Source organism: Rhincodon typus, chromosome 16 (assembly GCF_021869965.1).
Source record: "Rhincodon typus isolate 14 chromosome 16, sRhiTyp1.1, whole genome shotgun sequence".
In the NCBI taxonomy this organism is placed as follows: domain Eukaryota; kingdom Metazoa; phylum Chordata; class Chondrichthyes; order Orectolobiformes; family Rhincodontidae; genus Rhincodon; species Rhincodon typus.
In genome coordinates this window covers 54,480,475-54,497,434 of record NC_063347.1, presented here as the reverse complement: position 1 = coordinate 54,497,434, position 16,960 = coordinate 54,480,475, and the positions used below count along the sequence as shown (strand labels likewise).

At 45.3% G+C, this 16,960-nt stretch overlaps 1 protein-coding gene across 1 annotated transcript in view; it reads right to left on the bottom strand.

Annotated features, from left to right (window-relative positions):
• Positions 1–1,921, bottom strand: part of grm2a (glutamate receptor, metabotropic 2a) — a 30,156-nt gene extending 28,235 nt beyond the window's left edge. Inside the window, exon 1 of the mRNA XM_048606422.1 lies at positions 1,460–1,921. Within this exon, the coding sequence (XP_048462379.1) occupies positions 1,460–1,921 (462 nt within the window). The remainder of the gene's footprint in view (positions 1–1,459) is intronic.
• Between the last annotated feature and the right edge of the window lie 15,039 nt (positions 1,922–16,960).

Genomic DNA, 16,960 nt, shown 5'->3' with positions numbered 1-16,960 from the left:
TCTTCCACACACACCTCATAAATCTGTTCCTGACAGGATTGGAAGTCTCAATTGGCCTGACAAGTATTGCTTGCTGTGGCTCTAAAGAAACACACGAGCGCAGGGCAGGTTTTCGGCCCGGTTCTCAATAGCGGTCTCTTTGTCCTTGAGGGAAATGTTGGTGGAAGCAATCGGAGCATGTCCTGCAACAATGGCAGCCGTTGCATCATGGGAAAAGACAATCGCTTCCTGGGGTCAGACTGTTCGGAGCAGGTTGGTAACTGCCTCCATGCCTGTGGCAAGGGAAATCTTACACTCTGCCTCCTCTGCTGAGCCCGAACTGCACAACACCCTTCGCCAAATGGGTCCAGGAAGCAATGTGTCTAAACCTTTGGCCAGTGCCAAAACCTGATGGGGACACACATGACACTAACATGGAAAAAAGGCAGGAGCCCAGATTTTCCCAAAGACTTCACAGTAAGTGTACAATGTTACAAGTATACAATTGAATGAGTATCCAATTACATAAGTACACACTGACGGTATGCATGATGAATGCTGGGACCCTGGGAAGCACCAGGGATCAGAGGGACCTTGGTGTGAATGTACATCAGTCCCTTAAGCTATCAGGGCAAGTGGATAAAGTAGTTAAGAAGGTGAATGAGATACTTGCTTTTATTAACCGAGACATAGAGTTGAAGAGCAGGGAGGAGATGCTGGAACTGTGTGAAGTGTTGGTTAGGCCATAGCAAGTAATGTGTGCAGTTCTGGAATCCACATTACAGAAGGATGATAGCACTGGAGAGGGTGCAGGGGAGATTTGCCAGGATGTTGCCTCAGCTGGAGACTTTCAGCTATGGAGAGAGATTGGACAGACCAGGGTTGTTTTCCTTAGAGCTGAGGAGATCAACGGGGGACATGATTGAGGTGGATAAAATGATGAAGGGCACAGACAGGGTAGACAGGAAGAAACCTTTCCCCTTGATGGTAGGATCAGTGACCCGGGGAGTTGGCGGGGGGGGGGGGGGGGGGGGGGGGGGGGAGGGGTATAGATTTTAAGGGAAGGGGCAGGAGTTTTAGAGGAGATGCGAGGAAAAAAAACGTTTTCACCCAGAGGGTGGTCGGAATCTGGAACTCGCTGCCTAAGAGGGTAGTAGGGACAGAAATCCTCACAACATTGAATAAGTATTTAGATATACATTTGTGATGCCAAAGCTATGGGCCAAGTGCTGGAAAAGGGGATTAGAGCAAGTAGGTGCTTTGACCAGTGCAGACTCAATGGGCTGAACGGTCGTTTTCACCCGTAGTAGAGCTCTATGATTCTAATGATAACAGTATACAACGCGGCCTGTTCACCAAAACACAATGTCAAGTTCTAAATGTTGCCTCAATGTGAATACCCAGTGTCTGTCTCCTGTGGTGATGCAATTCACTATGTTTCTTCACTTGCATCAAGTTGCCAGTTCTGACTGGCCCTTACCTGGATGGACACGTCACTGTACGAGCCCCCGATGACCCCAGCGATGGCAAACGCCTTGTCATCATGGATGGCGAAAGATCCATCTGGACAGATATATTTGGTCTCGTCGACTTTAGCCAGTGACGATCTGACAAACTCCAGAGACTGCTCCAGCGCATAGGTGTCCTTGGAGCAGGTGTCCAGGATGTGGGCTCCCAGCTTGATCCCAGGCAAAATGCTGGGGTCCTTGTTTATTGCATCCAGGGCAAAGAGCATGGCCTCGAGCCTCTCAATGCCCCGCTGCTCATTGATCCTTCCGCAGTCTTCCAAACCATTGCCTTTCTCGTGGACTGGGAACAAGCCACCGATCACCAGATCCCCATCGATTGCAATCTCCTTCTTCCCAGCAAGAAAGCTGCTGGAGCTGGACAGGATCACCTGAAGCACGAGGTGTAGGAGGTTGAGCAGCTGTGGCTGGGACATATCCAGTGCGTTAGTCGGTGAGGGGCTGGGGGAGGAGTTGCTCCTACTGAGATCTCACAGCTTCCAGGAGACTGGGGTCAGTGATACCCCCAAGCTGCGAACAAAGGGCATCATCCTAGTCCATTGGCTGTGGAGACAGGAAGATCCAATTAGAGTGACATTTGGACATTGATTCAAATATTATCGAGTCATACAGCATGGAAACAGACGCTTCGGCCCAACACATCCACACAGACAGGTTTCCCAAACCTAACTAACCCCATTTGCCAGCATTTGGCCCATATCCCTCTAAACCTTTCCTATCCATGTACTCGTCCAGATGCCTTTTAAAGGTTGTAATTGTACCAGCGTCTACCACTTCCTCTGGCAGCTCATTCCATACACGCACCACCCTCTGCATGAAAAAAACTCCCCCTCTGCTCCCTTTTAAATCTTTCCCCCGTCACCTTAAACTTACCCCCACCCCCCCACCCCACTCCGGTTTTGGACTCCCTCACCCTTGGAAAAAGACTCCTGCGCTCCAGAGCAGAAAAGCCCCAGTCTATCCAGCCTCCCCCTTTAATTCAAACCCTCCAGTAACATCCTTGTAAAACGTTTCTCTACCCTTTTTCTGGAATATCTCAATCTCACCTTTTGCAACATATTCGTCAGCAGACTCTATTATGCAACTCCACACCCAAAGAAATCCTGCTCAACAATAAATCAGGCACGATGGCACACTGAGGAAAATTATCTTTAATTCATCCTCATTTGTTTCTGATGCAGTTCACATCGACACTGCTCTGATCAGTCCTACCTCCTCCCTAAGCACTCAGGTCTAACAGTCTTCTCTGCTGTATCCTGTTAACATGCCCAGCCTCTCACTGCTAACTTTTCCAACCTTTATTATAAAGAGTTTCACACAAATTACAACATTCAAGGAGCAGAGGTTTACCCTGTGTGCAGTTCTGGTCACCCTGTTATAAGAAGGATATTATTCAGCTGGAGATGGTTCAAAATAATTTATCAGGGTGTTGCCAAGAATGGAGGGTTTGAGTTATAAGGAGACGTTGGATAAGCTGGGATGTTTTTCCCCTGGAGCATAGGAGGTTAAGGGGTGACCTTGTAGAGGTTTATAAAATTGTGAGGAATATAGATAAGGTGAATGGCAGATGTCTTTTCCCTCGGTTGGGGGATTTCAAGACTAGGGGGTGTATTTGTAAGGTAAGAGCAGAAAGCTTTAAAAAGGCCACAAGGCGCAACCTTTTTACACAAAGAGTGGTTTGTGTGTGAAATGAACTTCCAAGGGAAGTGGCGGATGCGGGTACTGTTACAACATTCAAAGGGCGTTTGGATATTATAACAAATGTTTGGAGGGATTTGGGGCAGATGCAGGCCAAGGTGGGACTAGGTTAGTTTGGGAACATGGTCAACATGGTTGGACCAAAGGGTCTGTTTCCGTGCTGTATGACTCTATGACTCTACCTGAGGCTGGACTTTGCTTATCCCCTTTTTATTTCCCATCCATTAGCACTCACCTTCTCTGTTGAAGGAGTTCTGTATTTCACAAGCCTAGAGCCCTCTGGGCTATAAACCTTTTCCCTCTGTCCGTCATAAATCTCTTGTCTTTAATAATGTACCTTCTTCTGGGCACCTCAAAAACTGTCTGCATTCGATTATCTCTCTTCGATTGCTCCTAATCTTAAACATCTCCATCCAGCTCCAGTTTCCCAGCTTGGAAGTTGCTGGTAAATCTGTGCAGTATCCCCAGAACCCTTCCAGCAGTGTGGAGCTCAAACCCGCACTCGCTAGCCCCACTGTGTTGTTGGTCAGGATTTCCCATGCAGTCACCATTACTCTTATACCCAGCACCTTTCTCCAAGGGACCCAGATCTCCATTTGTCTTTCCAATATGGCTTTATCCACTTGAGGGGCCACTCTTTCATAAAATCCAGTTATCACCGGCAAACTCCATTTAACCATAGAGCCATAGAGATGTACAGCACGCAAACAGACGCTTCAGTCCAACTCAACCAGATATCTTAAATTAATGTAGTCCCATTTGCCAGTATTTGGCCCATATCCCTCTAAACCCTTCCTGTCCATGTACCCACATCCAGATTCCTTTTAAATGTTCTAAGGAGAGGCAATGGCCTAGTGATAATATCGCTGGACTGTTAACCCAGAGACCCAGATAATGTTCTGGGGACCTGGGTTCAAATCCAATAAATATCTGGAATTAAGAATCTAACGATGACCACGAATCCATTGTCGGTTGTTGGAAAAACTCATCTGGTTCACTAATGTCCTTTAGGGAAGGAAACTGCCATCCATACCTGGTTTGGCCTACATGTGACTCCAGACCCACAGCAATGTGGTTGACTCTTAACTGGCCGCTGGGCAATTAGGGATGGGCAATAAATGCTGCCTAAAAGCAACGCCCTCATCCCGTGAATGAATAAAGGAAAAAATAAATTGTACCAGCCTCCACCACTTCCTCTGGCAGTTCATTCCACACACGCACCACCCTCTGTGTGAAAAATCTTTCCCCCTTACCTTAAACCTATGCCCTCTGGTTTTGGACTTCCCTACTCTGGGAAAAAGACCTTGGCTATTCACCCTATCCATGTCCCTAATGATTTTATAAACCTCAATAAGCTCACCCTCAACTTCTGACACTCCAGGGAAAATAGCCCCATCCTCTCTCTATAGCTCATACCCTCCAACCTTGGTACCATCCTTGTAACTCTTTTCTGCATCCTTTCAAGTTTAACAACAAAAAACCTGGAATTGCACAAAGCAGAACAGAAGCACTTAGACAGAGTTTTGAAAAGGAATGGATACCCAAAAGGCACAGTTCACCATTACCTCTGTGACAGACCACAACAAGAAGACACAACACAGCCAGACTCACTAGTCCCCCTACCATACATCAGGGACATCTCAGAGATGACCACAAGACTACTCAGGCCCCTGGATATCAGTGTAGCCTGCAACCCAACAACCACCCTGCGACAGCTACTGATCAACGTAGAGGATCCTATACCTACAACCAATAAAACTAACATAATATACAAAATGCGAGGACTGTGAGAAATATTACATAGGCCAAACTGGAAGAAAACTGACAATAAGGATACACGAGCACTGACTAGCCACCAAGAGACCCAACCAGTTCTCACTGGTCTGAGTACACAAGGACAAAGAAGGACACAAATTCGATTGGGACAACACATCCATAATAGCACAAGCCAAACAGAGATATGCCAGGGGATTCCTGGAGGCCTGGCATTCCAACTGGAATTGAACATTGAACTGGACCTGATGTACAAATCACTGAAAAACAGAACCAGAAGTAATGTCAACCACCCCAGCAAACCGAGGAATATAAATAACCAGCGGGATAGAACACTGACGCTTCATCGAAGGGACAGTGATATTACCTAGCAGGGTGACAAAACGTCTGCAATAAAACACAACAGCTCAGCAATCAAATCTACAACCTCATCCACAACCTGAGTTACAAATCTTCTCAAAAACTTTAAATCTTTCCAACAGCAGGGAGACCAGAATTGAACGCAATATTCCAAAAGGGGTCTTGACAGCCATTGCTCAATATCTTGGAACTGATTGGCTCCAGAACCATTTCCAACAAACTATAGAATCCCTACAGTGTATAAAGAGGCCATTCGGCCCATTGAATCAGCACCAACCCTCCAAAAAGCTTCCCACCCAGACCCAGCACCCCCACTCTGTCCTCATAACCCTGCATTTCCAATGGCTAATCCACCTCACCTCCATAGTCCTAGACACCGTGGGGCAATTTAGCATGGCCAATCACTATCAGTGTACACCAGCAGGTCCATTTCCCTGAAAGGACATCAGTGATAATGACTCAGAATGTTTTTCCATCCTAGGACAATGAATTGAAGCTAAATTTCACTGGGTGGCAAGGTGGGATTTGAACCCATCTTCGCAGAGTATTGGCCCTACACCTTTTCATTACTAATCCACTGCAGTTACCACACATCACCATCTGACCTCCCTTGCCACATCTACATGAAAGCCCCAAATCCTTCCACTTCTACAAAATGTTCTGAGCTCTGCTTGGCTGTACTCTTGATGAGGAGGGTGCTGGTGTTCGACTGGGGTGGACAAGGTCAGAAATCACACGACACTAGGTTATAGTCCAACAGGTTTATTTGAAATCACAAGCTTTCAGAGTGCTGCTCCCAAAGGACTATAATCTGGTGTGGTGTGACTTCTGGCTTTGGCTGTACTCTGAAAGGTTTCATCTCCAGCCTCTAGCCTCTTCTCCCTACCATTCCACACTCAGTGTCTTGCCTTCACATGGGAGTTAGATGAAAAATGGACTTTTTAGTGCCTGATTGGATGATTCCACACCGTTACTCAACCAACCTTTTCTGCATTGTGTGTATTATAAAATGTACAAAGAAAAACTCACGTATTTTTACCGCCCTTATAACTTCACTCTCACTTCATAAGATTAATGTTTAATTCCTGAGAATCTCCAAGGCTAGCTTGCAGGTGTGGCAAGCAAACTGGAGGCAAACATCAGGTTAGCCTTTATTACAAGGGGATTTGAGCAGAGAGCAAAGAAGGCTTGTTTCAATTTTACAGGACACTGGTGAGACTTCATGTGAAGTAACGTTGTGGTTTTGGTTCTCTTGGCTCAAGAAGAACATATTTGCCACAGAGGGTGTGCAGTGGAATGTCTGTCGTATGAGGAGACAGGATTTTATTCCTATTCTTTGCAGTTGAGAAGAGTGGGAGACCATCTCACAGATACTTCCAAGACTCAGAAAGGGGTGAACGGGACAGATGCAGGTCCACTGATCTATGAGGGCTAGAACCAGGCGACATAATGAAAAGAAGACTGTTTAGGACTAAGGTGCAGAGAAATTTCTTCACACAGAGAACGGTAAACCTTTGAAATTCTCTATCCCGGACCATTGTGAAAGCTCAGTCATTAAATAAGTTAAAGAGAGAGATTGATAGATTTCTAGTTACTTGTGACATCAAGAGATAGGGGGATAACGCAAGAATTTTTCCTTTATTCAGTCACAGGATGAGGGCATCGCTGGCTAGGCAGCATTTATTGCCCATCCCTAATTGCCCAGACGCCAGTTAAGAATCTGGAATCACATGTAGGCCCGATCAGGTAAGGATGGCAGTTTTCTTCCCTAAAGGATATTAGTGAATCAGATGGGCTCTTCCAACAATTGGCAACAGATTCCCAGTCATTATTACATTCTTCATTCCAGACTTTTATTGAATTCAAATTCTGCCATCTGCCATGGTGGGATTCAAACCCAGGTCTCTGGGTTAACAGCCCAGTGACAGTACCCCTAGGCCTATTTCCTCCCCATATAGTGAAAGGTGGATGATTAGTCCTGATTGAGAAAATCAAAGAAAATGTAATAAGCTGAATGGCTTGCTCTTGCTCCTATGCTCCAATGTCTAATCCCACTTACTTTCACTCAGTCAAAGTAATTACAAATATACCATCTCCCACGTACTGACTTTGAGTTCCATTTGCCACAGGTTTACCAATTCTACCTTCTTATTAACATTTACTTTCATCTTTTTATGGAGTCTCAGTATATTGACAGAGCTTTCTGTGTTTAACGCCATCTGTAAATGCAAAGACCAAACTCCATTAATCAAGATCTGAATGGTTAATTGACACAATATGCAAAAGCTGTGCCAGAGTAAAATCACATGGCACTGTTATCCACTACAGTCTGTTGTGAGGAATTGTTCTTAACATGTCCTCTCTCTTTCTGCACTTAGATCATTTTAAATCCAATTCGCTACTAATTCCATACCCCTCAGTCTTCTCTGATTATTTCAGGTGTAAACCCACATGCAGCCAAGCCAATGGATTTCTAAAATCTGGTTACTCCATGTTTGTTGCACTCCTTCATCCACCTCATTGTTCACTTTTGTCTGACAATCCCATCCCATTTTCCACGCAATGTATTCTTGAAGCTTTGCTGGTGGTTTCTACTCATTTTCATTTCATCTGAATGAGGTGCGATCTTGGAATAGAACTGCCCTGGGGTTATCGCTTTGTCTCCCATCACAGTTCAGAAGAGTCTGCGCAGAACAATGAAATGGTCATTCTCCCCATGGTTGAATCAGCCTTCTGCTCACAACACAGTGGAACATTAGGAGAAAATCCCTCAGTTGACTCCACAAACAGACTATCCAGCCATTATCGCATTTCTGCTTGTGGGATCTTGCTGTGCATGTGAAGTGCCTGCTGTGTTTCCGACATTACAATAGTGACTACTGCATTCCAAAAGTACTTCATAGCTGTAGTGTCCTTTGCAATGTGCAATGGTCATGAGAGGTGCTAGATAAATGCAAGCTATTTATTTCCTATTTTCCCCATACGTGTTATATTAACTGAGACAGGAGAAGTTCCAATGGGCTTCAAGGAAATGGCAGATTGTAAACAAAATGGCTTGTAAACAAACACATCTTCAAAGTGGGAGGTACAACTGCATTGCACAAAAAGTAAGATCTAATGAAAGGGAAAAACTAAAAGTAACTAATATAAGAAGAGAAACTGTACTAGAGAAATGAATGGGGTAAATCATTTATAAATTGACTGGAGCTACAAAGATAGTTAATGTGCAGGTTGTAACATTCTAAAATTCCTTCAATCCTAGAACAGTCCCAACGGTTTGGAATGTAGAAAACATAATCCCACACTTCAATGAAAGGGGGAAGACGGAAAACAGGGAATAACTGGTCATTTAGCCTGACATCCATAGTATGGAAAATATAGAGATCCTTTCGTAATGTAGATAAAATCACAGTCTGATTATAGAATCATAGAATCCCCTACAGTGTGGAAGCAGGCCATTCAGCCCATTGAGTTCACAGGTATTCTACATGATTTTATGGTTAGGGCAGTCAGGCGCAGTGTGGAGTCTGTGTGGACTAGAGGCTAGGTACCAGCTCGGTATGGGTTGGAAAACCACTGTTCTGGCCTTTTATTTCTGCAATGCTGGACATTTTATTTCTCTATTTCTAAAGAAGCTATACCTAGGCACCTTTGTACCTAAGATGGCACTGTAAGTGGTGATGTATAAACTTTTCACTGTACTCATTTGAGTACATGTGACAATAAAGGCTAATTCATTCATTCATTCATCTGGTCTCATCCAAAGGAAATTGTGTTTGACACATTAATGAGGGTGTTTTTTTAAAGGATGTAACAAGCAGGGTGGATAAAGGGAAACAAATGGATGTAGTATATTTGAAATTCCAAAGCTAAATGATAAGGTGCTTTGTAAAAGATCAGGGCGCAAGATTAATGCTGATGGGTTCGAGGTCTCCTATTAACATGGAGAGAGGTCAGGTCGCAGACAGAAACGCAGAAAGTAAGAGGAGTGGAGCATTCTCAGTGAAATATAACCTGCCCCATTTCCTTTACTACTTGGACTAGTGACCAATGTGAAGCCATGGTTACAGCTGATGCACACTTAGCTCATCTGTCTAAAAGTAACGATGACTCTGTCTCATAGATGTCTGCAATCAACGAGTGGGGACATCTCTCATTTGTTTTCCAAGCCCTGTCCCTGATCATGCACAGGGCAGTGTGCAGTTGTGGACTGAATGATGTTCTGAACGGACTGTCTATCCTCCAGCAATCAACTTGCCAGTGTTCGGAGATTGCGTATTCTTTAGCAGTCTAAATGCCATGGCTCATTCTGGGACCACGTTTACAAGGTGTTCCACCTTTGTTACAGCATTAAGGAATTACTGCACTTGATAGAGGTGATTTTTCAATGAGATGTTAATCTTCTGCTTGCCTGCTTGGGTCAAGTTCACTGTTTTGAAGAAGCAATATTTTGTTTTGTCGAGGCAATATTTCCCGACATTTACCACCTCCCTCCCAATCTACATCAATAAACATTTATGCTGGTCATTATTACATTGCTGTCTGTGGGACTTTACTTTGTGCAAATAGGCTGCAGCATTCTCTGCAAAACAACACTAACCACTTCAGAAGAAAAGGGCCTCATTGGCTGTAGTGGACTTGAGATGTCAAGGCATCGTGAAAAGTGCTACGTAAATTCAAATCTTCCTCTATCTGAGCAGAATTGAGATGGTCAATGTGACAGACATACTTTGCGCCATCTCTAAGAGTACATCCACCTAATCTCAGAATCCCAAGACCAGCAAATACTGCCCTGTACTTTGGACCCAAAACGTTAACTGTGCTTCTCTCTCCACAGATGCTGGGTTTCTCCAGCGATTTCTGTTTTTGGCTCCCCTGTATTTCTTTGAAATAGGTCAAACCTTATTATAACCCCACTGATAACCACACAGGAGCCTGTGACCTTTGCAATACAGGAACTGAGGTGCTGTGGGATTGAGCACAGTTCTTTCTACCTACTTTTTTGTTTAGAAAGACTATTATTCTGGGTGACTGGAGCTAATTAAACATTAGTTGACTAGGCACCTACACAGCACGGTGCTATCATCAGCCAGTGACAAGTAACGTGGTGGTATTCACACTGCTCGGGATGGTAGTGTGTAGGGATTGTTGACATTCTGACAGCGTGAGCTCTGACACTGACATGATAGTGAGCCTAAACACAACAGGACACTCTCCCGACAACAAAGTCACCAGTCCCGCAACCGCTGCATCCACCATCAACAGCTTCACAATCAGAAGCAGGGACAGCAGACAGAACTGAGTGCCTACTCCGAAAAGACCACGAGACATAGGAGCAGGCCATTCAGCCTGTTGAGTCTGCTCTGCCTTTCAATGAGATTGTGGCTGCTCTGATAATCCTCAGCTCCACTCTCCTGTCACCTAATGAAATGTCTATCTCAGCCTTCAATATACTTCATGACCCAGCCTCGACAGCCCTTTGTGGTGAAGAATTCCACAGATTCACTCCCCTCCGAGAGAAGAAATTCCTCCTCATCTCTGTCTTTAATGGGTGACCCGTTATTCTGAAAATTGTGCCCTCTGGTCCCACAAGGGGAAGTGAGCTTTGAAGGGGACAGAAACATAATGGCGCAAAGTCAAAAGGGGCACAGGAACAGAGAAACTGGAATGGGGGTATGGATATATATGTACGCACAAAGCTTTGAAGGTGGAAGGAGGCAAAAACAAAGAAGTTGTGCAAAACATTGTAAACCATTCTGAGGTCAGTAGGAGGCGGTACATCAGGGCCCAGAGGAAGGTTATGGGCAACTTTTAATAAAGTGATCCCAGGACTGAGAGACCTCAGTGCAGAGAGGGAGACAGGGACTGGAAAAGACAGGTTTGTCTCCAGAGGCTGAAGGGGAAAGTGAATGGACGGGTTACAAATTATGTATTTTTTTTTTGTCCAGTAGACTCTTGTACAGGCAGGACTGTCAGGGGATTAAAACTCAAGGCAACTGGAAGGACGAGTGAAAGATTTTACAGGGTGAGATGTTGTGACCTGGCATATGTCAGTGAACAGAATAATTGCAGCCAAGGGCACAAACAAAAAACTTTTCAAAGCGAGTTGGTGAAATACTTTGAACAAAAAAAAACTTTGCAGGACTGTTGGGGGAGAGAGCTGGTGAGTGGAAAGAATTTTGGAGAGCTGGCACATGTACAAGAGGTTGAATGGCCTCTATCTGAACTGTGCAGCTCTGTATTTCCCTGAGACATCACTGAGAAACTGACTCCAACGCGAGGGGGCTTAAACAAAGCTCCAAGCAGGATCTCAGTCTTGAAAACCATGCACAGGACTGTCCTCTAAGACCTAGGACAGACTTTTAAGGATGAGACAAACCAGAGAAGCTGTCCCCAGACCAGCAGACACACCTGGGCTTCTCAGCTTTGAAGAGAGGCAGCCAAAAAAGTCAACTTCAAGAATACCTTACTGACTTAAAAAGCTCACGCCCCATGACTCATAAAAACACCAGCACTAATCCTGCAAAATGCCAGGGCTGAATCCAACCAGGACAGAAATCTTTGAACACCAAGAAGGGACCCTTACGAAGGTTCCAGTTGTGATAGCGATTGGACATCAACGATCAAATTGTGTCGCCTGTACAAAATGAGCCTCATGCTGGTTTGTATAAGATTGCGAACACTTACCAGAGTTCAAGGAGAAAGCGGAGGTCTGTGCACCGTCCAGCACGAGGTTACATTCGCCGAGCCCCCTGCTCAGTTGGTAGCGAGTGTCTGAGACAGCGAGCACAGTGTCACTGACACCAGCTTTTAAATTAAGCACGTCCAGAAGTGGGAGCTGCAGGATGGAAAACCAGTTACAGCCTCCACTCTGCCATTGGGAGGCAATCCCTGAAGTACCTGCCCAAATTGCATATCGCCCAGCCTCATGTTGCTCACAGACTGCGTCCGTGCCCACTGCTAAAACCCTCGTGTGTTCACACTCTCTCCCTGCCCACTGCTAAAACCCTCGTGGGGCACAGCCAAACACTCCAGAATTGTAACAATCTGCTTCAGCCACATAATTAAAAAGCAACAAGGTGCCAACTACATTTGTAACACGCCTTTTATCCTCGCAGAATATTCCAGCCTTGACTGCATAAGGTCTCATTAACACCATCGGCATCTTTATTTAGGAAGGTATGAAATTTATTTTAAAACAGACAGTCTTTCTCCCCGTGTTCATGGCTGTACATTTTTGCTTTCTGTCTATCGGGGTCTCTTCAGGGATTGTTCACTCTGGGGAACAGAATGGTTCACAATACAGGAACCACCATCCCCAACAAACTCTCCCAGGACAGCGACAGCATGGGGTTAGATACAGAGTACAGCTCCCTCTACACTGACCCCATCAAATACCCCCAGGACAGGGACAGCACAGTGTTAGAAACAGAGTAGCAGCCTCTCTACACTGTCCCCATCAAACTCTCCTAGGGCAGTGACAACAGGATGTTAGATACAGCATAATGCTACCTCTACATTGTCCCCCATCAACTCCCCCAGGACTGGGGTAGCATGGATTTAAATACAGTGTACAGTTCCCTCTACAGTGGCCCCATCAAACACTCTCAGGAGAGGGACAGCATGGGGTTATGTACAGAGTAAAGCTCCCGCTACACTGTCCTCACTAAAGATTTCCCAGGACAGGGGCAGCACGGTGTTAGATACAGAGTAAAACTCTTTCTACACTGTTGCCATTGTAGTGATTGTAATGAGATCAGCCAGTTGGACCTCATAGAATATAGATGCCCTGAGTGGGGGCTGTTGATCTGTTCCATTCAGGGAGCCCTGGCTGACAGATAAGAACAGGAGGGTCTGACATCCTGTTTTATCTGTGAGCTGGCTCTGTGGGAGCTGGATCAATGTCAATGACTCTTCACACGTAAACAAAGGTTGATTTGGTGATGGGGTACTGGCCTCAGTGGAGGTATTTCAGTGGCAACTGAAGAAATCCACCCAAAACAGATTTTGAGTTACGGTAAGCATTTATGGCACCATGCCACCATTTGGGAAGCTTGACTCATTCGATCCTGCTGTTGATGACTGGGCCCAGTATGTGGAAGGAATGTGTTATTTTTTCCTAGGTAAATGCCACTGGGGCAGATGAAAAGCAACGAGTAATTCTCCTGGTGGCTTGCGGACCTGCAGCTTTTTCGGTTGTTAGGAGCCTCAGTTTCCCTGAGGCACCAGATACTAAAACCTTTCAAGAGTTGACAGTTTTAGTCAAGGAATATTACAACCCCAACTCTCCTCTAATTCTCAGACACTATTAGTTTTACTTGGCAATTTGAGAACCAGGAGAGTATGTATCAGGATTTTTGATGAGGTTAAGATGACTAACAGAGGCATGGGATATTGGTTTATCCCTATGAGATGCTGAGAGCGTGTTTGGTATGTGGGATAAATGATGTAACATGCAAAAGTGCCTACTAGCTGAAGCCCAACTGGACTTCAAACAGGCACTACAACTGGCTTTATCATTAGAAAATGTAGCAAGTGGAGTTTTAGGGTATCCCTCGCCAGGCTGACTGAGTTTAGGGGACACCAGTTGAGTGAAAGCAATTGCATAGCCTCACTTGGGACATATCTCGGACAGAGGAACTCTGGGTCAGCCCAACCCCAAACTCCAAAACAAAGCCAAGCCATGGCTAAATGATTAAGACTTTCTTTAGGATCCAAGCCGGTAAGCCATTGTAGTTGCACTTGGAACACAGACACAAGACAGCAAAGGAGTCCCATTAGACCTAAACATCAGACTAAGAGAACTCACAGGCCGGTAGAGTGCACACCTTGGAAAGCCCACCTATAGTCAGTTTAAAGCAGTTAAATTGCTTAGCAACATCCAAACCAAAACCAATTTGAATAAATGTCTGGTTACATGGCCATCCAGCTCTAATGGAGATCAATACCCATGCAGCCATTTCAGTGATTGCAGAACCACTCTTTAACAAAATTCACTCTGGTCTGCAACCCTTAAGTTTGCGCAAGTCGTCGTCTAGACTGAGAACCTGTACTGGGGAACTTTTACAGACTAAGGGTACAGCTTTGATTCTAGTCTCTTACGAGAAGTTGCCGGTTCCGTTACCACAGATTGTGGTAAAAGGTTTGGGCCCAAGCCTGATCAGGTGGAAATATTGACAAAGATTCACCTCGATTGGCTCAACATTTTTCGATCAGGAAATGGCTGGCTGAGTGAAGTCCTACATAAATAACTGGAATTTTTTTCAGGAAGGTCTAGGGACTAACAAAGGAGAAAGGCCACCTGGCATATTGACCAGGAAGCAATCCCATGATTCTGCAAGGCCTGCCCAGTGCCATTTGCATTATGGGTAAAAGTAGAGGCAGAAACCAGGAGGCTGGAAAGTGAAGGAATTATCAATACCAGTACAGTTTGTGGAATGGGCGGCACCGGTCATACCGATTGTGAAACCTGATGGGTCGGTTCGCCTTTGTGGGGATTTTAAACAAACGGTAAACCACTGCTCACAGCTGGATAAATACCCAATCCCTCACATAAAGGATTTATATGCAAAGATTCAGAGGAGCTGTCCTTCACAAAGCTGGACATGAGCCATGCGTAACTGCAATTGGAGTTGTTGAGGATTCCCACAATTATGCTACAATTAATACCCATAAGGCCTTGTACCAGTATGTGAGAATGCTATCTGGGGTATCATCAGCCTGTACTAATTTCCAGCAGATTATGGAAAACATTTTATTAGGGCTAGCCCAGTTCGCTATTTAAGTAGATGACGTGCTAATAACAGGGAAGGCCAACAAAGAGCACTTAAAGAACTTGGGCATAGTCCTTAGGCATTTCTCCCAACTGGGTGTATGCTTTAGAAAGGAAAAATGTGCATTCCAGGCACCCTGAGTGACCTACTTGGGCCAAAGTCGACAAGACCAGGTTACACATGTTGAAAGATAAAGTGAGGGTGATCAAAAGTGCCCTGGCTTCCACCTCTGTTCCAGACTTTAGGCCTTTCCTTAAGGTGGTGAATTATTACAGAAAGTTTGTACTGGCCTCCATCCTGGCACCTTTGCATCAACTCCTAAAAGGGTCAGCCTTGGAAATGGCCACATAGACAAGCCATAACTTTCAGGGAAATGAAGAAACAGCTATCATCCTCTAAGGTGCTGGCACACTATGATCCCAGGTGGGACCTGGTATTGACATGTGATGCCTCCCCCTATAACATTGGAGTAGTATCAGCTAATACATGGCCCAATGGAGAGGAACACTCAATAGCGGATACTTCCAGGAATTTACCATCCATAGCTTGCTGAATTCAGCGGCAGTCTCTGATACTAAATGGGTAGAATGACAAATTGGGACACTGTCTAGGAGGCCAAGTAGCGAATGTGGATGCGTCAAAGCGCCTCCTGCTGGCAGATACATTGCTGGTGGTACCACCACTGAAAGAGTCCGCAATGGCTTCAAATTTTCTGCACACACATCAGTCACAGCTGACAGTATCAGTCTGTGGAGGCAGAAAGATCCGGTGCTGACAAAACTGAAACAGTTGGTATTGATGGGGGAAACTAAAGGGCCGTCACTACCAGAATTGAAACATTTTTGGGTCCAGATCACAGTAGAGGACGGCATATTATTATGGGGAGCAAGAGGGATTGTCCCGAGTAAAGGTCACCACCAGATACTGGTTGTGCTCCACCTGGATCATCCAGGGATTTCCGAAATGAAGATGTTGACAGGAAGTTATGGCTGGTGACCAGTATTAGATACAGACGTAGCCGTGTTGGTGGGGCACTGCCCAGCATGCCAACAAAGACTGAAGTTACCACCAGCAGATCCCACACATTCGTGACAAGAACATGGAGCTCATGAAAGGACCTGCATAGTCAACGTTGGCTGAACAGGACCTTTCATGGGCTCCATGCTCTTAGTCATTGTGGATGCCCACTCAAAGTGGCTGGACGTGCATAGAGTTCATTCATCAAACACAGGGACGACGATAGAAAAACTGTGCACATGTTTTGCAATACATAGACTTCCAGAAATATTGGTCATGGATAAGGTCACAAATAATGGGCCATTGTTCACCAGCAGGGAATGTAAGTCTTTCCTAAAGTTGAATGGTATTCCTCATAAGGACAGCTCCATAGCATCCATCATCCAATGGTCTGGCAGAAAGAGCAGTCCAAAGTTTGAAGGCAGGCTTAAAGAAACAGCCTACAGCTTCACTCCATACCAAACTGTCCCAGTTCTTGTTTCAATATATGATCACCCCTCATACAACTACAGGGACAGCTCCAGCAGAGTTGTTGATGGGGAGCAAACTCCGCACCAGGTTAAACCTCATCTTCCCAAACCTGAGGGGGAGGGTGAAAAGGCATCAGGAACGCCAATGCCAGACACAAGACTCTGCTAAGCGAGAGAGACAGTTTTGCTCAGGGGACGAGGAACCACGGGGATGGCCCTGTATGGGTAAGAGACATGGACAACGTGAGGTCAGGTGAGGTGACACACAAAGGTCGGGTAGGCGAGACAGTACTGAACAAGCACGATTGGTGCAATTAGGCTCAGCATAGAGTGTGGGAAGCAGAGCAGGAAAACCATTAAGACA